General features: G+C 47.9%; 1 protein-coding gene across 2 annotated transcripts in view; it reads left to right on the top strand.

Annotated features, from left to right (window-relative positions):
- LOC119971305 (plasmanylethanolamine desaturase-like) overlaps positions 1–2,876 on the top strand; it is a 166,007-nt gene extending 163,131 nt beyond the window's left edge. For both annotated transcript variants that reach the window (XM_038806672.1, XM_038806671.1), the window contains 2 exons: positions 47–259; positions 2,139–2,876. In XM_038806672.1, the coding sequence (XP_038662600.1) occupies positions 47–259; positions 2,139–2,260 (335 nt within the window). In that variant the 3' untranslated portion in view covers positions 2,261–2,876. The remainder of the gene's footprint in view (positions 1–46; positions 260–2,138) is intronic.
- The last annotated feature ends 19,146 nt before the right edge of the window (positions 2,877–22,022 follow it).

The raw sequence follows: 22,022 nt of genomic DNA, 5'->3' as shown, positions 1-22,022 counted from the left end.
TAAGATGGAGTTTCATTTGATTCCTTCTTTGTTTTCCTTTTTACAGAGGCTGTCTATGAAGCTTATGCCTGGGACTCTTATGTGTTCTGTTTAGGCATATTTGTGACAATGACCAATCAGATTCACAAATGGTCTCACACGTACTTCGGTCTGCCTCGTTGGGTCACCATGTTGCAGGACTTTCACATCATCTTGCCCAGAAAACATCACCGCATCCATCATGTTGCCCCTCACGAAACCTACTTCTGCATTACCACAGGTCAGAATTGTAAATACTGCTTCGCAACCCAAGAATAGTGACAGAAAATTGTGCTGCCAACAAACTATGTCAAACGTTTATCCTTGAACTAGAACATGTTTAATTAAAATATCAAGCTTTGGTTACATTCCCTGTATTTAGTATTTTGCTTACGATCACTTTGACAGTAGAGCATTTAATCTGTAAAGGTAATCTTACCCAAAAGTCGAACTGTCTTGCTAATATAAACATTTACTCTGCTGAACATTGATGTCGTTACAAGACCAGTAAAGCAAATTAGAAAAATCACTGATGGCCCTTCATTCCTGCTTGAAGTGGCTGTAAAACAGAAAGCAACCCCATCCCACTGTGGAAAGATATGAATGGCTGTCTTCTTTATTTATTTATTTTTGTATTCGTATCAAGCTGTGAAATATTAGTGGGCAAATGTAGGTGTTGTCAATATCTTTATAATTTGTTGGTGGAAATTTAAAAGTAGTTACCAGCCCGAGGACTACAATCAAATGAAAAGGGATCACTTTTGTCCTAAACGTGAGTAACAGTTTGGCCTAGTTCCAACCTGAGCTAAAATGCTCCATAACAGGATCGGTCACTTATCATCTCCCTGTGTGACATAACCTTTCATTATTCAAGCTAGATGGAGCATTGCAGAATTCCGTTCTGTTTGCGATTAGAAGTGGCTGACACGAGTGATGCTGTATAACAACCTGGATTAGAGTTTGAGCCGGTTTAGCTAACTTGTCTAGATAGCTGGTTTGTGATGCAGAGCAAGGCCAGCAGTGCGGGATCAATTCCAGTATCGGCTGAGGTTATTCATGAAGGCTCCACCTTCTCAAACTCGCCTCATGCCTGAGGTGTGGTGACCCTCCAGTTAAACCACCAGTCAGCCATCCCCCTCAAAGGGGAAAGCAGCCGATGGTCAAATGGGACTATACTAACTTTACCTTATAGGCCTTGATCTGGACAAGTTACATAATCAGATTTGAAGGACAAGGCAATTTTGGTCTAACATAATGAATTGCAAAGGTGAGGTTTTGTGTATGCGTTCTGCACAACAGCACCGCACAACCAGCCAAAAGTACAAAACTGGTCATAGCCAATCATCTCATTCAGGACTGAGTTGTCATGGTTGTAGTATTGCTTCAAACTGGCATAAGAAAGCCAGGCCCTTGTTTTAAAACCAGAAGTACCCAAACATCCTCCTTGCTGAGGAAGCCAGGTTCACTAACAGCCATTGGAAAAAATGATGAGTTGTTTTGTAGGACACCAACGATGAGTGTATTTACAAACAATCCACAAGGGAGAGTATCTGTTTCAAGGGAGAATGTGGCCTAACAGCCCTCTTCTCTCTCAGGAATGATGTGTTCTCAGTTCTCAGTAAGCAACACTCTCCACATCGAATTATTAATAACCTACTGTCAGTAGTAACAAATAGACCTGAATAAAACAGAACCTACAGAAAACAAGAAAAATTGGCTGCACCGGGATCAATCAGGGGTTTGAGGTAATCTTGAAATACTGTTTTTAGTTGCTGCATCTTAAATGACCATTTGTTTTACATGTGTCTTTTGTTAAGTTGCAGTATGTTGAAATGCATTTTAAAATTTGATTGTGATATTCTACGATACTCAAGGGTGGATGATTACTAGAACCCTTATTCTTGTACTAATTGGATATATTCATTTATGATTAGAAGTGACATACATCATTGTAGACTGGCATAAAAGTTTGTAAAGCAACAGAATAGGCTTGTATGAGGAAAAATAAGCTAATTTGTCCAGGACACTGAAATGTGATTACAAAGAAGGTCTAAAGGTTTGTGATGTTTATGGGAGTGTACAATCTGATGTCTGTAAATCTTCCTCCTTGTTGTGCTCAGGATGGCTGAATTACCTCCTGGAGAAGATTGGATTTTGGCGGCAATTTGAGTATCTCATAACCAATCTAACTGGACACAAGCCAAGGACTGATGATATGAATTGGGCCCACAAGGTGGAATAACAGACTGCAAACTGACTCAAGGCGTATTGGGCAACTGATGAGATTGGGCCATGCTTAAGAAGAGACGAAGCTTCTGATTAATTTCCCTAATTCTTGACCAGCATCTGGAAACTTGCATCATTACGAGATGTGATGCATGTTTGAAAGACATTTTATTTGCAAACCATTGCTGCCATTCAGATGAGCTGCTTATAAAGGTGTAGAAATAAATATTTTGCTTACCACTACTTTAATGCACAAGTTGCTGACCATGTATATGTTATTTTGTACTCGGTCTATAGACAAAGATAGCACCAGCAACATTTTCAGCAAATGAAAAGATGTCCCATTTTAATGGTGAATTTTGTGGCAAAAAAGTAATTGCATAATGATCAGCCTTAAACACTGTTACGATGATTGCAATTCCAGTAAATTGAGCACCCTCATATGGGCACTTTATACAAAGTTGATTTGAGTTTGTAAGTATGTAAAGTATTTTTTTGTTTTTCGCATTGATGTTGATGATTGCTTTAAGTGAGGTAACACATCATAATATAGAACCAAGTCAGAGAAGCCTTCACGCTCCTAATGTAGCCTCACAGTTACATCATGAATAAACAAGAGGATCACGAGCAAACTCTGCTGTTTACTTTGGTTGTGAAACAGCTCTGGTGAGGAACTACAGCGCTGAGTTAATAGGTCCATCTGGCAGTGGTTTTGTTTCTCAGCTTTTGTGAATATGCATTTTATACCACAGCCACAGAGTAAGACATATTTATTTGGTTTGAAGGCAAGGGAGTAAATACCCTCTGTATCCATGGCGAGGATCTGTATGGTTCACATTGCGTGGTCAGGGGCGAAGGAACAGGAGTAGCCCCTGACCTTTAAGAAAACTGACCACAGAGGTTTTTCAGCCACAGAGCACAGATTTCCTCTTCTCAGACCTCAGTTTCAATTTGTGCCACCGACAGGGGATTGGTGCCTCTGGCAACAGGGCAGACATCTGGAGTGCTGATTAGCTTATCGGATTGAGGAATTCTCACAGACAGCAAGTCAGGAAGGAAAGAGATACATCACATATAAACCATTGTGCAGAAAGTTAAATGAAGATTGCAACATAGACAGGAGGCGAAGTGAGAAATATCAGGCCAAAAATTAAAAGAAAAATACTTTATAAAAATTCTGCAATTTTAAAATATTCTGCAGGAATGAAACTCCATATATGTAAAATTAGTTTCTCAGACCAGGGCTGTTGTTCAGCAATAATTCTGACCTAACGTGTCGTTAAAAACTCAACTCTCATTTTATCAGAAGTTATTAACGTTTTCATTAGCTTTTAGTTGGAGGAATGATCTATAAGGAAGTGACAAAGTTAATTGATGAGGGAAGGGCTGTAGATGTCGTATACATGGACTTTAGTAAGGCGTTTGATAAGATTTCCCATGGCAGGTTGATGGAAAAAGTGAAGTCGTATGGGGTGCAGGGTGTACTAGCTAGATGGATAAAGAACTGGCTGGGCAACAGGAGACAGAGAGTAGTGGTGGAAGGGAGTGTCTCAAAATGGAGAAGGGTGACTAGTGGTGTTCCACAGGAATCCGTGCTTGGACCACTGATGTTTGTGATCTACATAAATGACCTGGAGGAAGGTATAGGTGGTCTGATTAGCAAGTTTGCAGATGATATTAAGATTGGTGGAGTTGCAGATAGCGAGGAGGACTGTCAGAGAATACAACAAAATATAGATAGATTGGAGAGTTGGGCAGAGAAATAGCAGATGGAGTTCAATCCAGGCAAATGCAAGGTGATGCATTTTGGAAGATCAAATTCAAGAGCGGACTATATGGTCAATGGAAGGGGCTTGGGGAAAATTGATGTGCAGAGAGATCAGGGAGTTCAGGTCCATTGTACCCTGAAGGTGGCAACGCAGGTTGATAGAGTGGTCAAGAAGGCATACAGCATGCTTGCCTTCATCGGAAGGGGTATTGAGTACAAGAGTTGGCAGGTCATGTTACAGTTGTATAGGACTTTGGTTCGGCCACATTTGGAATACTGCATGCAGTTCTGGTCACCACATTACCAGAAGGATGTGGATGCCTTGGAGAGGGTGCAGAGGAGGTTCACTAGGATGTTGCCTGATATGGAGGGTGCTAGCTATGAAGAAAGGTTGAGTAGATTAGGATTGTTTTCGTTGGAAAGACGGAGGTTGAGGGGGGACCTGTTTGAGGTCTACAAAATTATGAGAGGTATGGACAGGGTGGATAGCAACAAGCTTTTCCCAAGAGTGGGGTGTCAGTTACAAGGGGTCACGATTTCAAGGTGAGAGGGGGAAAGTTTAAGGGAGATGTGCGTGGAAAGTTTTTTACGCAGAGGGTGGTGGGTGCCTGGAACGCTTTACCAGCGGAGGTGGTAGAGGCGGGCACGATAGCATCATTTAAGAAGCATCTAGACAGGTACATGAATGGGCGGGAACAGAGGGAAGTAGACCTTGGAAAATAGGAGACAGATTTAGATAAAGGATCTGGATCGGCGCAGGCTGGGAGGGCCGAAGGGCCTGTTCCTGTGCTGTAATTTTCTTTGTTCTTTGTTCTTTATAAATGGTTGAGGTTCATGGCAAATCAATGATTTTCTTATGATTGTATCAGTGAAGACTGAAACAACACAGCTATTGTGGGAACAGCGCATCCCTAACGGCGAGTTACAAATTTCAACACTTCAACTGCGCATGTGCTGTCCGTTTTATACTGTAGCAACCTCGAGTGCTGACAACCTCACCATTATTCCTACTGCAAATTCCAGGCCTTTCTCACTCCTTATAAAAGCCACAGATGGTTCATAGTGTTGAGCTGCCACTTATCAGTATGTGGCAGCGTAATCCTTCACTTGATGTCGGACAGTCCATCCCATTCAAAATGTGTGGTAGAGCTCAGAGAACAAGTGCCAACAAAAAGCAGCTGCACATGTGCCATTCTTGTAAAGTCCTAACTGCAAATTTGCTTTGTGGCCAGAGACTTTAAGTGAAGATTCGCAGAAGCTAACATAGTTGCAGTCAGAAACATACCAATATCACATGCATATCCGGTGGCAGGAGCCTTTTCATAGAATTTACAGTGCAGAAGGAGGCCATTCGGCCCATCTAGTCTGCACCGGCTCCTGGAAAGAGCACCCTACCCAAGGTTAACACTTGCACCCTATCCCCATAACCCAGTAACCCCACCCAACACTAAGGGCAATTTTGGTCACTAAGGGCAATTTTGGACACTAAGGGCAATTTATCATGGCCAATCCACCTAACCTGCACATCTTTGGACTGTGGGAGGAAACCGGAGCACCCGGAGGAAACCCACGCACACACGGGGAGGATGTGCAGACTCCGCACAGACAGTGACCCAAGCCGGAATCGAACCTGGGACCCTGGAGCTGTGAAGCGATTGTGCTATCCACAATGCTACCGTGCTGCCCAACATGTTTGCTCCTGACAGTGCATAGAAAAACTGAGATGGGTGCTGCCAGAAGCACTAGTTCTGGCTCATTTATAGTATCGTGCTGTCACTAAAGTTAGAACTGACCCTGGTAATGGTACTGAAATATAAATGTTACATCACTTGAGCGATGCTGATCTTGAAATATCATGATCCCACTCTGGCAGCTGCAGTGAAGACTCTCTCGTCTCTGAATCAAACACTAATTTCTGTGCTGTGTCTGTATGTTAGTTTAATTCTCGCGTGTGTCTATTCCCTTACACGCATGCACACACTCAGATCTGTTAATCCCTTCATCTAACAGTTTCTCACAATACTATTAAATTCTTTCGGAGTTGAGAAACCCTTTTACTCTTTCTGACACTTTGGCCTCCCCGTACCATGCGTATTAAATGCAATTACAAATTACATTTGGTATTCCAAAAATATGCAGTATGGTATCTGATTGGGGTAGGATAGGAATTATATTTCTGCTTGGTTCCTGTTGAGCTATCAAATCAGCTCACTTGTGTGGATTTAATTTCCACTGCCTCCCATTGCACTGTTTCTCAATCTATACGTTCATTCATATATCCTTTATTCAGAAAGGATTCATTTTTGTATCTTCCGAGGGATCATAAAGCATGTTTATGGTTTGGTACATTGGGTTCACTTACTTTCCAAATGAAACCGACATAACCTGAGGAGCTGAATCACTATTGAGAGCTATTTAAATGGAATGGAACTTTCTCCCAGGCTGACCAGGAGCACAAGACTGCCTTTGTATTGAATGAGGAACCCGATCATACTTTTCTTTGAGGGTGGTGTCAGCCACTCTCTGTTTCTTGTTCTAATTTTAGAAGCACAAATAATTGAAAATGTGCTACTTGGAGCTGGAGGGGATTCCATTTTAAATATGTACCGGCCATCTTAAGTCAAGTTTATTAATAAACACTTTGCCTTTTTCTGATTTTGAAATGTTAAGATTGTTTTGTTTCTTGCTACTGAGAAACGTTTTACACTCTCATTGATGTATTTTAAGAACTATTCAAATGTTTTTAGCAGTTTGGGTCACATTTAAGACATTTAATATGAATGTCTTAAGTAATGGACCTGAATTACCCGCCAATTTGAGTGAGTTTGTGCTGTAAAATGAGCATGTAAGGCTTTTTGAATGTGAGTTCTGGGCCTCGTTCAGCCCCATTATGAGTTGCACTGTAGTTTCCATTGGTGAATTGGAGACTCATGGATGTCATTAGGATTTATTAAAATACGGAGGCGAGATATTGGAGTCCACGGTTTGCATTCTACAGTCTGCATCTCTCGATCTTAAGTCTGCGCAACCTCATGCCTCACCAATTTCATAATTTCCTTTGGTCATAAGAGAGCCTCTCCATCAGCTCTCAGGCTTGTGTTACAACATAAATTCATGGTCCCTGAACTTTGGGCAAAATAACTTTTAGTTTGGGGATTGAAATTTTTAACTTCAAGAAGAACGAAAACAACTGGTGAGAAGCTGGTGAACAGACCTAAAGATTACTATTCACAGGGTTGCCTATTTTATTTAATAAGGTCAAAGTTGGAAGTGGGAAAACAATAAACAATACGTGGTCCTCTCTTAACTTCATAATGGAACCAGTGAGTCTTGTACGGTTGTTGTCCACAATAGAAATATAGATATTTAAATATAAATATTCCCCCCCCCCCCCCCATCAAAGAGCATTTGGAAAGCAACTAGTAAACAAGGGGCCTTAAAGTATCCATTTATTTCTCAGATCAAAGGGTGGGTTTTGATGTGCACGTTTCCGTGGAAATGCATTGCAGGAGATTTTTGGGGCTTGCGTTTAACTGTGAGATTTCTCACAAAAGCAAACAGTTGGAGCTTGGAAGCAGCTTTGAGAAAATCTCCCAGGATCCGCAGACTCATGATAGCGGTCATCAGAAACTAAGGGTGTTTTCTGTTGTGGAGTTACCAGTGAGGCCCACCCTTGGGCTGTGGTGTCCACGATCGTGAAGTGTTGGAAGGAAAGTCGGGGGAGAGTTGGAGTGCTGGCTAGCCAAATATTAGTAGAAGGATCCCAAGGAATTTCACTCCTTGGAGAAAAGTGGGAACACTGGAGAGAATCACAGCAAATTCCAGACAGCCGTGGGACACCTTGGCTTGGTCTTGGGAAAACTGAAAGAATTCTCAAAATCCTGTAAAGTATCAGGGATCTCTTGGGTGGAAATAAAAGAAGAACATAAAGTGTTCTATTGAGGTTTTTGGATTTAAAGGATAAGTGTTTATGAAATATAGTGTTAAGTTAGCAGTACATGCTATGTTTAATTGTTGAATGGCAAATGTTTATGTATAAAACATTAAACCTTTTGGCATAATCCTTTCAGTTAATAACTGGGAGTTTGAATTTCTTTTTAAAATTTACTCATCTCTATTGAGACCATAACACCACTGGATGGTGGAGAAGGAATGCAGTGCATCTCTGATGCCTCAATTGTCTCCTCCAGTCACCTGCATCTTGCAGATATAATGCGAGTGACTTTGAGCCCGCGTTGGCTCCCAGTGTAAGTGGTGAGGCGGTCCCAACGTCTCCCAAGAGTCGGGAAATTACATTCTCATCAGCAAGATCTCGTTTCCCGCTTTTCCACGCCCACCCCGTCCATGGTGTAACAGGGCTCCCACCCTTAAGGGCAGAAACCTTGCTTGAATACATTTTAATGAATCTGCAATGGATTAAAAGGCCTACCCATCATATAATCCCCCTCACTTAATTTTGACGAGATTCACAGCAACTTTATGAAGCCTGGAAGCAGTTGAGGGTATCCTGGCAGAAGCGCCATGGTAGGTATAGCCCCCGGTGGGGGATGGGCATGTCTGTGGCACAGGTTGGTGCTGCAAACCTGGCAGTGCCAGCCTGTACCTGGGGCAGTGCCGGGGCGGGCCTTCCGGGTAGTCCAATTTGGAGGGGGGAGCTTCCCATTATATGGTTGGGAGGGGTGGTGAGAGAGCCAAATCCTTTGAATGGGTGGACATGACTGTCATGACTGTATGGAGCAGGCAGTGAGGGAGATAACCTAGCAGTGAGGGGGAAGCAGCGGCGATACTGCCGTGGTGGTTGTTGGGTGGGGGGAGAGGGAGAGCCTGTGATAATTGTGCTGTGGCGGTGATGGAATGCCCCCCGATGTTTATGCCATGGGGGAGGGTCCTTGATATCTTTGTGGGGTGGGGGAGGGAGTTTCACCTCAGTTCTGATCTGGGTGCCCTTTAAAGATGACATCCCTATCTATCAGGGCAGACTGGTGGCGTAAACCACAACCTCAAATTTGTTTTGTCAAAGCGGCTCAAGGTCTTGGCTGCACATCTGGAGAAATACACATCTGGGCCGGGATTCTCCCCTACCCGGCAGGGCAGGGGGTCCCGGCGGGATGGAGTGGCGTCAACCACTCCGGCGTCGGGCCTTCCCAAAGGTGCAGAATTCTCCGCACCTTTAGGGGCCAAGTCCTCACATTGAGGGGCTAGGCCCGCGCCGGAGTGGTTGCCACTCCGCCGACCGGCGCGAACAGCCTTTGGCACCACGCCAGCTGGAGCCGAAAGGCCTTCGCCGGGCAGCGGAAGTCCCCGCATGCGCCAGTGTGTCAGCAGCTGTTGATGTCATACCAGCGCATGCGCAGCGGAGGTGGTCTCTTCTGCTCCGCCATGGTGAAGGCCATGGCGGGGCAGAAGAAAAAGAGTGCCCCCATGGCATAGGCCCGCCGGCCGATCGGTGGGCCCCGATCGCGGGCCAGGCCACCGTGGGGGCACCCCCTGGGGTCAGATCGCCCCGAGCCCCCCCAGGACCCCGGAGCCCGCCCACGCCGCCAATCCCGCCGGCACCAGAGGTGTTTTGATTCCCGGCGGCAGGATTGGCTTGTCAGCGATGGGACTTCAGCCCATCGCGGACCGGAGTATCGTCACGGGGGGCCCGCCGACTGGCGCGGCAAGATTCCCGCCCCCGCCGATTCCCGGGTGGCGGGAGAATTCGGGCCACGACGGGGACGGGATTGACGCCGGCGGCGGGCAATTCTCCGACCCCCCGGCGGGTCGGAGAATTCCGCCCCAGTTTTCAGTCAGAGCCAGACACCGACAAATCATGAGAAAATTCCACCCTATGTACAGGTTTCTCCAGTGATGAGATTGGGAGAATTGTGTGAGGAATACCATTTATGTGGTGTTTCCGAGGCACCACATAGATGATGTAATAGATCTGGCGCCATTGCCTTGCTGAGGTGGAGGCAGAAGATTTGGAGTTCTACGTGCAAGTAATTGCTGCAAGGAGATGGGAACTTTTGAAGAAATTGACTTTGTGAACGTTTTAGCCACATTGCTCTGTGAAGTATTATTTGTACAGCTATTAATTTCCAGAGTTAACTATTGGTGGCAAGGAAGAGCAAAGCCTGACCAGTACACTATATGACTTGCACTTGTCAGCTCATTGAACTTCTGCTAGCATTAGTCTAGAGGTATGAGACACAGTGCGATTACCAGCCCCACCATGTGGCACAAGTTATTTTTGTTCAATGTGTATGCTGCAGTTTCTTTTTTTTGCTACATTTCATCCTGAAGGGTTTGAACGTTGGTCTCACTAAAATGTGTTTATTTCAGGAAACGCTGTAAAAGTGGTACAAAATCATAGACAACCCAAATGTATTGAAAAGCAACTCAGATCTCTTGTCCTTTCCAACTTGCCTACTGGTCTTTCATCCTGCTGTTGCAATCTTAGGCCATTCTTGATTTTTTAAAGACAGAAATCCTCCAACTGCAACTCCCACCTCATCTTCCTAACCCACCATCCGCCTGTCACAAACCCCAACCTAACATCAATCCCCAACCCACCAACCCCTCCCCACAAACCCCAACCTAACATCAACCTCAACCCAACAAACCCCAACCTATCATTATCCCCCCCCACAAACTCCAGCCTCAACTTCACCCCCTGAAAATCCAAGCCAACATCTAACGCCAAACGAACATCACTTGCCACAAATCCAAACCCAACATCCCCCCAACCACATCCCAACATCTCCTCCCCAAACCCAACATCCACAACAACCGAACATCATCCCCCAGCCCAACATCCGATCCCTGGAGAATCACTTGTGCGCGGAATATGCGGTGCGGCTGGGGGGCCATTGACAGAGGCCCCCCAGCGATTCGTTGGGTAAAACTGGCCGAGTTCCCGACGACGTGGTTCTAACCACGTCTGGCCGGTCGGGAACCTCGGGTGGCAGCTGCGAACTCAGTCCATGGCCGCCCTGGTGGGGGGCGAGGGATCAAGTATGGGGGGGGGGGGGGGCCTTATGGGTAGCTGGGGCGGCGATCGGGCGTGTTATATGTAGCGGCGCGGGGCAGGTCCGCTGGCGAGTCCACCATCGTGTTCGCTGCGACCACTTGCTCCATGCACATGTGCGGACTTGGAACCGGAAGTGCCGGGGCCTGTGTGATAAGCACTCCGGGCCCTGCTCGCCCCCTGCAGGTGGGTGAATAGCTGCTCATATTTTTAAGGAATGTCCAGAGTAAAACTCCAGCGTTTGTACGCTGGCGTGGGGACATAGCCCCATTTTTGGAGAACCCAGCCCCTGATCTAGATTGTGGTGTGGACTTTTTGGGATTAATTTGTCCAATAATCCAGATTCATCAACTACTTTTGATGACATGAAAGTGGCTGCTGAAGTAAGAAACATGGCCAACAGGTCACCCTCTTGTGTTTATTGTTTTTGTTTGTGTCCCTCCAATCAATTCATTGAACTCTTGAGTTCAATGTAAAGCTAACTGAACAAATGGTGGAATGAAGGGAGCAGGAAAGAAGCTCATGTCGGAGGGGCAGAACCTGTGTACAGGGTGCATGGTTGGTAATCATGGAGTTAGACAATGCCTATGAAGTCAATTAGTTTTGACCCACAGACCTGATGGAGAATGGAGGTGCAGACATTCATGTAAGCACCCAGCATTATAGGTGAGTTATAATTTTTGGGCAGAAAAACCTGCAGGCTTCACAAACTTGTCAGAAGAGATGTGATGGGAAGATGGCACATGGCTAATGTAGATACAAGTCTGTTCAATGCTCTAATTACCAAGGTGATTTACTGTGCCTGCTTCCTGTAGCCACTAATTGCAATGCTCTCATTTCCTATGGTGCCTTCCTATCACATTCTGCACTGCTGAGCTAGAGCACTTTTATCTCCCATGGGCTTCAATACAATGCTGCTCTTTCTCACAGGGATACTCTCATTTCCTGCAGTCTTTCCTTCGGAAACAGTGCCTTACTTCATGATGCCCCACCTGTGCTGTTCTTCTTTCAATCACTCAGTTTCAGATGATGCTTTGGCACAGCGTTATATGCATTTAGTCTCTTTTTCTCTTCCCTTTTACTGAAACCCTTGAGGTTTCCTGGGTTATGGTTTCACCTGTCAGGAGCTCTCTACTACCTTGACAAAGCATCTGATCTTCATGTGTGAGCCTCGACCAAGATTGACAGCAGGCTATTTAACTGTCGAAGATTATGGAGCTGAGTCCAATGCAATTGGTACCTGACATCTACATATTTACATTTGTCAGCTGGAGTCACTGAATAGCACTCAGGAATGGGAACCACAGAGAACTTTCTCCTCCTATCCCAGCAAAAGGTCCAAGTTGCCAGAGACAATTATGGCACTCTAGCATCGCTGAAATAACTAATGCATGACAGACCAAGAATTAAATATGTCTTTCTGGCTCAATGCTACGATGTCTACCCACCAGGCTATCGGGGCAGCTGCTTGTGTTTTTTGCATTATCTCTGTGACGCTTGTTGTTTCTCTCAGTGATGTATTCACATATAATCCTCTATTTTCTACTGCTTTATCAGGACACACTCATGCATGCAGTAATGGCTGATACCTCTCAGAAACTTGCTACTGTGATCTTGTTTCTGAGGACATTGCCCCATTGTGCTCATTTCTTACACGGAGTCACCATCATATTCTTATTCATTGCAGAGACTCATAAGGAAACTCCTGTTTCGCTCCAGAGTTTCATTCCTGAAGCAGAGGAAAATTGTGTTCCATTTTAAAAATTTAATTACTCGCGACTAACAAAGTAAATTTTTTTCATCAGTTGCTGGCAAGAAATTATCCGTTTACACGCGCATCCTCATGATTATTTGTCTGAGGACACGAGGGTAATTGGTGATTAAACTGCAGAATTGAAAATGAAGTTTAGCCGTGATATGTTGGAAAGTGTGACCTCGACCTGGGAATCCATGAAACAAAGGTTACATTTATCACCAGTATTGTAGGTGGGGAAGAAGTAGAAGCAAATATGTTGCTAGGAAGGCGAAGATATACCTGAAGTAAATTAAGTAAATCAGAGTGTAAACCAGTAAAAAAATAACATCAACTCCTAAAACTACTGCTCTAAAATGGGAAAACAATGTCATGCAAAAGTGGTATGGCCGGTGCTCTATAGAGGCAGTGGCATTTAAAAAATTTGATTTTTTTTTTAATATGGGATGTAGGCTTCACTGACTAGGCCAGCATTTGTTGCCCATCCTTAATTGCCCCTGAGAAGGTGGTGGTGAGTTGCCTTCTTGAACTGCTGCAGTCCATGTGATGTAAGTACACCAACTGTGCTATTTGGGAAGAAGTGCCAGGATTGTGTCCCAGCGACAGTGAAGGAACGACAATATATTTCCAAGTCAGGGTGGTGAGTGACTTGGAGGGGAACCACCAGATGGTGGTGTTCCTATGTATCTGCTGCTCTTGCCCATCTAGATGGTAGTGGTCGGGGGTTTTGAAGGTGTTGCATCAGGAACCTTGGTGAGTTCCTGCAGTGTATCTTGCAGATGGTACACCGCTGCCACTGTTCGCCGGTGGTGGAGAGAGTGAATGCATATGGAAGGGATGCCAATCGAGAGAGCTGCTTTGTCCTGGATGGTGTTGAGCTTCTTGAGTGTTGTTGGATCTGCACTCATCCAGGCACGTGGAGAGTACTCCATTACACTCTTGACTTGTGCCTTGTAGATGGTGGACAGGCTTTGGCGAGTCAGGAGGTGAGTTACTCGCTGCAGGATTTCTGACCTTCGACCTGCTCTTGTAACCACAGGATTAATATAGCTAGTCCAGTTTAGTTTGTTGTCAATGGTAACCCCCAGGATGTTTATAGTGTGGGATTCAGTGATGGTAATGGTATTGAATGTCAAGGGGCTACTGTTTGATTCTCCCGTATTGGAGTTGGTCATTGCCTGGCACTTGTGTGGCGCAAATGTTACTTGCCACTTGTCAACCCAAACCTGGATATTGTCCAGGTTTTGCTGCATTTGCACGTGGACTGCTTCAGTGTCTGAGGAGTTGTGAATGATGCTGAACATTGTGCAACCATCAGCAAACATTCCCACATCTGACTTTATGTTGTAAGGAAGGTCATTGATGAAGCAGCTGAAGATGGTTGGGCATAGTGTCAGTGGACTAATAATCCAGAGACACTGGCAACATGGATTCAAATCTCACCATGGCACTTGGTGGGAATTTCGATTTAATTAATAAATTGAAACCATTGTTCATTGTCATTAATATAATTCCGGGAAGGACATCCGTTGTCCTTACCTTTCTGGCCTACATTTGTCTTAAGAATCAGGGTGATTCTTTAATGGCTTCTGGAATGTATTGTATCAAACCACTGTGAAAGCTAAAAGGAATAAAAAACCATAAACCACCAAGCATTGACCTAGGCAACCGAAAACAACAACTACACACCCAGCCCTCTTGGCTCTGAAAAGTCCTCTTTTTAAAAAAAAAAAAATTTAGAGTACCTAATTATTTTTTTCCAATTAAGGGGCAATTTAGCGGGGCCAATCCACCTACCTTGCACATCTTTGGATTGTGGGGGCGAAACCCATGCAAACACGGGGGGAATGTGCAAACTCCACACGGACAGTGACCCAGAGCCAGGATTGAAACTGGGACCTCGGCGCCGTGAGGCAGCAGGGCTAACCCACCGCCACCTTGCTGCCTCATTGTCCTCCTTACTAACATTTGGGGGCCTGAGACAAAATTGAGAGAGCTGTTCCAGAGACCAGTTAAGCAACAGCTTGGCAGTCATACTCACGGAATCTTACTTTACAGACAATGTCCCATATACCACCAAGACTGGAGGTGGCAACACAGTGGTATACAGTCTGGGAGTCCGCAGTATTGACTTTGAACCCCTTGAAATCTCAGGGCATCAGGTTAAACATTGCCAATGAAGACTCCTCCTGATTTCCGTGTACCGTCACCCTCCAGCTGTTGAATCAGTACTCCTCCATGTTAAACACCAACTCTGGATGGGGGGACTTCAGTGTCCATCACCAAGAGTGACTTGGTAGTTGATGTACCATCAATTGGACTCGAGACACGATGAAGATCCAAACCGTGGCTTTAATCAGCTAGTTGTTAGCCCAGTGGTCGACTACAGAGAAAGGCCGACCGCCGGGAACTCTGGGTACTTATACCCCGCCTCGGAGGCGGGGTCTACTTGCCTCTCGACCAATTGGTGAGCAGTCACATGACTAGACCCAGCCAATCGGACGAGAGGCACATGTCCAGCCAGAGCCAATGGGAAACCCATGCTCTGCACCAATGGCAGTGCTCACATTCATACCACCACAATCACCCCTTGTGGAGAAAGAAGACGGGGGGGGGGTGTGTGTAAGAGGAAGAGGGGGAGGGGGGTCCGAGGACTGGTGGTATGAGCTGCGAAAATCGAGAAAGGTGGGCTGCCCACTGGCTCGTGGCAAAAACAACAATACTGCTACTACTAACTTAAGGTGCAACAGAATAACAACAAAGTCCAAAACAAAATGTCCCATGGTCGCATCAGATGGACACGATCAGCCTGTTGGGTGCCCGTGGTCGTTCTTGCCTCCGGGATCGCGGGTCGTAGATGTGTCTCCCTACCCCGGGCCGGTGGTGGGGACGCTGTAATCGGGGGAGAGGGGGCATGTGCGCTGGGTCGTGGGGGCGTGGGGGGTGCTGGGGGGAAATTTGGGTTGGGGGGAGGTGTTGATGTAGGGGGAGAAGGCCGCATGCCGGCAGGTGCCAGGTCCCGAAGTGAGACCGTATCCTGCCAACCGTCGGGATACTCCACGTACGCATACTGCGGGTTGGCATGGAGTAACTGGACTCGCTCAACCAACGGGTCGGACTTGTGCACCCGCACATGCTTCCGGAGCAAGATGGGCCCGGGGGTGGCCAGCCAGGTCGGGAGAGGGGATCCTGAGGACGACTTCCTGGGGAAAACAAGAAGACGTTCATGGGGTGTTTGGTTAGTGGTAGTACAGAGGAGAGACCGGATTGAGTGAAGGGCGTCGGGGATGACCTCTTGCCAACGGGGGATAGGGAGATCTCTGGACCGTAGGGCCAGCAGGATGGTCTTCCAAATGGTGCCATTCCCCCGCTCGACCTGACCGTTATCCCGGGGGTTATAACTGGTCGTCCTGCTAGAGGCTATGCCCCTGCTGAGCAGGAATTGGCGCAGTTCATCACTCATAAAGGAGGACCCCCGGTCACTGTGGATGTACGCGGGGTAACCGAACAGGGAGAAGGTGGATAGGAGGGCCTTTATGATGGTTGTTGTGGTCATGTCGGGACAGGGGATGGCGAAAGGGAAGCGGGAGTATTCGTTGATAACACTCAAGAAATATGTGTTCCGGTTGTTGGAGGGGAGGGGACCCTTGAAGTCTATACTGAGACGTTCAAAGGGGCGGGATGCCTTGATCAGATGCGCTCGTTTGGGGCGGTAGAAGTACGATTTTCAGTCGGCACAGACGTGGCAGTCCCTGGTGACGGTCCTGACCTCCTCAATGGAGTAGGGCAGGTTGCGGGTCTTAATAAAATGGTAAAAACAGGTGACCCCTGGATTTCAGAGATCCGTGTGGAGGGAGCGGAGGCGGTCGATCTGCACGCTGGCGCAGGTACCGCAGGATAGGGCATCGGGAGGCTCGTTGAGCTTCCCAGGACGATACAAGATATCGTAGTTGTACGTGGACGACTCGATCCGCCACCGCAAGATCTTGTCGTTCTTGATCTTGCCCCTCTGTGCATTATCGAACATGAAAGCTACTGACCGTTGGTCTGTGAGGAGGGTAAACCTCCTGCCGGCCAGATAGTGCCTCCAATATCGCACAGCTTCGACTATGGCCTGTGCCTCCTTTTCCACCGAGGAATGGCGGATTTCAGAAGCGTGGAGGGTTCGTGAGAAGAAGGCCACGGGTCTGCCCGCTTGGTTCAGGGTAGCCGCCAGAGCTACATCAGACGCGTCGCTCTCGACCTGGAATGGGAGGGACTCGTCGATAGCGCGAATCATGGCCTTTGCGATATCCGCTTTGATGCGGCTAAAGGCCTGGCGGGTCTCCATCGACAGAGGAAAGGTGGACTGGATGAGGGGGCGGGCTTTGTCGGCGTAGTTGGGGACCCACTGGGCATAATATGAGAAGAAGCCCAGGCAGCGTTTGAGGGATTTGAGGGAGTTGGGGAGAGGGAGTTCCATCAGGGGGCGCATGCGTTCGGGATCGGGGCCTACGTAGCCAAGGATGGCTAGACGGTCAGTGCTAAACACGCACTTATCCTTATTGTAAGTTAAATTAAGGAGTTTTGCGGTTCGGAGGAATTTTTGGAGGTTGATGTCGTGGTCCTACTGGTCGTGGCCGCAGATGGTGACGTTATCAAGATACGGGAAGGCGGCCCTTAAACTGTGCTTGTCGACCATTCGGTCCATCTCCCGTTGGAAGACCGAGACTCCATTTGTAACACCGAATGGAACCCTGAGGAAGTGGTAGAGGCGCCCATCTGCCTCAAACGCGGTGTACTTGCGGTCACTCGCGCGGATGGGGAGCTGGTGGTAGGCGGACTTAAGGTCCACCGTGGAAAAGACTTTGTATTTCGCGATCCTGTTAACCAGGTTGGAAATACGGGGGAGAGGCTATGCGTCCGGCTGCGCAAACCTGTTGATGGTCTGACTGTCATCAATGACCATCCGGTTTTTCTCCCCAGTCCAAACTACCAGCACTTGGGCTCGCCAGGGACTGTTGCTGGCCTCGATAACTCCTTCCTTAAGGAGCCTCTGGACCTCGGACCCGATGAAGGTCCGGTCCTGGGCAGTGTATCGTTTGCTTCTAGTGGCAACAGGTTTACAATCTGGGGTGAGATTAGCAAACAAGGAAGGGGGGTCCACTTTGAGGGACGCGAGGCTGCAAACAGTAAGAGGGGGAATAGGGCCGCCGAATTGGAAGGTCAAGCTCTGCAGGTTGCACTGGAAATCCAGGCCCAAGAGAGCCGGAGCGTATAGACGGGGGAGGATGAGGAGTTTGAAGTTTTTGAATACCCTCCCCTGGACCATGAGGTCCTCTATGCAGCACCCGGTGATTTGGACGGAGTGCGAACATGAGGCCAATTCAATCTTATGCTTAAATGGATGGATGGGGAGCACGCAGCGTCTTACCGTGTCCGGGTGGACAAAACTTTCTGTGCTCCCGGAGTCCAGCAGGCATCTCGTTTTGTGTCCGTTGAGCTGGATCGTTGTCGTAGTCTTGGCGAGCGTGCGTGGTCGCGACTGGTCGAGTGTGATGGAAGCAAGTTGTGGCGAGAGTTCCAGATCCTCCTCGGTGGCAGAGTAATCGCTGGCAGGGCCTTCCATGTTGGCTCAAGATGGCGGCGCCCATGGCCCGCACATGGCGTCCGGGGCCCAAGATGGCAGCGCCCGTGGGAACTTCGTGGCGGCTGGGGGCAGTGTCAGCGGCGTCTGCGGGCCGGTCGTGGCAGCTGGGAGCGAGGGTCGGGAGGACCGTGGGGCTGTTGCGGGGGCCGGGAGGTGGGCCGGAGAGGTTGGTGTGCGGCACTGGGCCCTAGGGGGGCCCAGGGGGTGTGATCCGTGGTCGCTGCGTAGAAGAGCAGCGACTGACGTGTTCTGACAGACCACCGCATAGTGGCCCTTCTTCCCGCAGCTCTTACACAGAGCGGAGCGAGCCGGGCAGCGCGGGCGGGGGTGCTTGGAGAGGCCACAAAAATAGCAATGGGGCCCCGCTAGATTGTCGGAGCGACCCGCAGCGCAGGCCTGGGGGGGGTCGGGGTCCACGGAGGACGGGGGTGGTGCGTGCCATGAAGTCCAGAGTGTTGCCGCGCGGCCGGGGGCGTAGGCGCGGGCGTTCAGGTCAGCAACCTCCAGGGAGGTTGCAAGGGTCCGTGCCTCAGCTAGGCTGAGGGCGTTCTTCTCCAGCAATTGTTGGCGGATAGAAGGGGACTGCATGCCAGCAACGTAAGCGTCTCTAATTAAAAGTTCCATGTGCTCAGTCGCCGAAACTTAGACATGCGCCCGTTCTCCCTAGAGCTGTGAGGGCCTGGTAAAACTCGTCGAATGACTCACCAGGGAACTGTTGTCTAGTCGTCAGGAGATGCCGTGCGTATACTTCGTTGACCGGCCGGAGAAAGTGTCCTTTGAGAATCTCCGTGGCCGCATCATAATCGCTTTCATCCTCAATCATTGAGTATACCGCCGTGCCCACGCATGGGTGGAGGATCTGGAGTTTCTGCTCCTTGGTGGGCTTGCCGGCTGCAGTTGTCAGGTAACTGTTAAAACACGCCTGCCAGTGTTTAAAGATTGCAGATGCATTTGAAGCATGCGGGCTGGTGCGGAGGCAGTCAGGCTTGATGCGTAGCTCCATTCCAAAATTCTAGCTGATTAAATTGATGTACCATCAATTGGACTCGAGAGACGATGAAGATCCAAACTGTGGTTTTAATCAGCTAGTTGTTAGCCCGGTGGTCAACTACAGAGAAAGGCCGACCGCCGGGAACTCTGGGTACTTATACCCCGCCTCGGAGGCAGGGTCTATTTGCCTCTCGACCAATTGGTGAGAAGTCACATGACTAGTCCCAGCCAATCGGACGAGAGGCACATGACCAGCCAGAGCCAATGGGAAACCCATGCTCTGCACCAATGGCAGTGCTCACATTCATACCACCACAGTAGTACCAGTACTGACCAAGTTGGCCAAGTCCTAAAGAACTAAAGAACATAGCGGTTAGGTGGTGAGGAAACAAAAATAGAGAAAAAAAACAACTTTACCTCATCCTCACCAATCTACCTGTCAGATGCCTCTATCCAGGACTATATTGGTAGGAGTGAGTACTATTCAGCCCTTGTGGAGATGAAGTCCCATCTTCACACTGAGGATACCCCCCATTGTGTTGTGTGATACTATCACTGCTAAATGGGATAGATTCCGAATGCTGCCTCTGCAAAACCCTGCAAATCCATTGGCAGGATAGGCGTACCAACGTGACCGCCCTCTCCCAGGTCAATAACCCCAACATCGAGGCACTGATCATGCTCGACCAGCTGTGGTGGGTGGGCCACATTGCCCGCATGCCCAACACAAGACTCCCAAAACAAGTGCTCTACTTCGAGCGCCGCAACAGCAAGCGATCATTAGGAGGACAAAGGAAATGCTGCAAGGACACTCTGAGAGCTCCCCTAAATAAATGTAACATTCCCGATGAACAAACTGGAGAAAAATATTCTGTGAAGGTGCCAATCACCTCGAGCGCCATGTGGAGAGCATGTGGAGACCAAGTGTAAAAAGTGGAAAGAGAGCGCAGAATCTGGAGCGTCCCACCCATCCACCTAATCAAGTACAACCTGCCATTCAAGTGGCAGAGCCTACGTATCCAGGATTGGACTACTCATCCACCGGAAAACCCACCTCCCTGGAGTGGAAGCAAGTCATCCTCGATGCTGAGGGATTGCCCACGAGAAGAGATTTCGAACTGATCAAGCAACTCAAGACTGGGCATCCATGAGGTGCTGTGGCCATCAGCAGCAGAGTTGTACTCAACTACAAGGAGCAGCACCAGGCATACATAAAAATGAGGTTTCAACCTTGAGGCTGCAATACAGCACTATTTACATGCCAAAGAATGGAAGCTGCACGCAATAGACAGAACTAAATCACCTCACAACCAACGGAACAGATCAGAGCACTGCAGTCCTGCCACATTCATCATGAACGGTAGTGAACAACTAAACAACGACCAGGAGGAGGAAGATCCACGAATATCTCCACCCTCAAGATGCCGATTCCAGCACAGCTGTGAAAAGAGAAAGCGGAAGAATTTCAAACCATCTTCAGCCAGATGTGTTGAGTGGATGATTAATCATGGCCTCCTCCTAAGGTCCCGAACATCCCTTTGTTCAGCCAATTCCATTCACTCCATGTGATAGCAGGAAACAGCTGAAGGCACTGGATATTGCAGAGGCTATGGGTCCTGACAATATTCTGGCAATAGTATTGACGACCAGTGCTCCAGAACTGGTCAAACAGTTCCAGTACAGCTACGACGCTTTGGAAAATATGCCCAGATATGTCCTGTACACAGAAAGCAGGGCTAATCCAACCCAGCCAATTACCACACCATCAGTCTACTCTCGATCAGCAGCAAAGTGATGGAAGGGTCATCAACAGTGCTATCAAGCAGCACTTCCTCAGCAATAACCTGCTGACTGATGCTTAGTAGGGGTCCCCCAGGGACACCCAGCTCCTGACCTCATTACAGCCTTGATCTAAATATGAACAAATGAGCTGAACCCGAGAGGTGAAGTGAGAGTGATCTCATCTTTGCATTTCTATAAGGTTACCTGTCAAGCAGAGAGAGAAATTCGAGCAGGACAATAGATATATGGAAAGGTGTTTTACATATCTCATCAAGATGGATAATGAATCATTCGGAAGTTAATGGCTGGCTCATTACAGAATCAAATCACCTCAGCCAAAAATAAATAGTCACCGTATTTCCGGACATGAGCTAAGCAAATACCTTCTGAAATCATTATGGGGAGAGAGCTGTCATGTGACTAGAATAGCCATTTTTGATATCTTATGTTGTTACAACATGGAAGCTGCTGAGCAGTTGTCTGGAAGAAACATGCCAAAGGAGTAGTACCTCTCCCTCCCCCCTTCCCTCTTACATTCAAGACGCTGGGCGGGATTCTCCGTCTTGCAAGACCCTTTTTCTGGTGCGGTGCGCCCCCGCCAGCAGCGGGATCTTCCGTCCCGGCAGCCGGCCAATGGGATTTCCCATTGTGGCCACCCCCACGCCGTCGGGAAATCCGCAGGCGTTAGTGCGCTGCCGGCGAAGTGGTGGTTCCCGCCGATGAAGAATCCCACCCACTATGTCGACGAAAGTAACTTCCTACACGATAACATGAAACTCTGTGTGCGGGTGTGTGTATGTTGTGAAGGTCGCGATATGGGTTTAGCTTTTAAAATGTTTTTATAGCT

Source organism: Scyliorhinus canicula, chromosome 9 (genome assembly GCF_902713615.1).
Source record: "Scyliorhinus canicula chromosome 9, sScyCan1.1, whole genome shotgun sequence".
NCBI classification, from domain to species: domain Eukaryota; kingdom Metazoa; phylum Chordata; class Chondrichthyes; order Carcharhiniformes; family Scyliorhinidae; genus Scyliorhinus; species Scyliorhinus canicula.
Note: the sequence above shows the minus strand (reverse complement) of the source record. Positions and strands in the feature narration are given on the sequence as shown.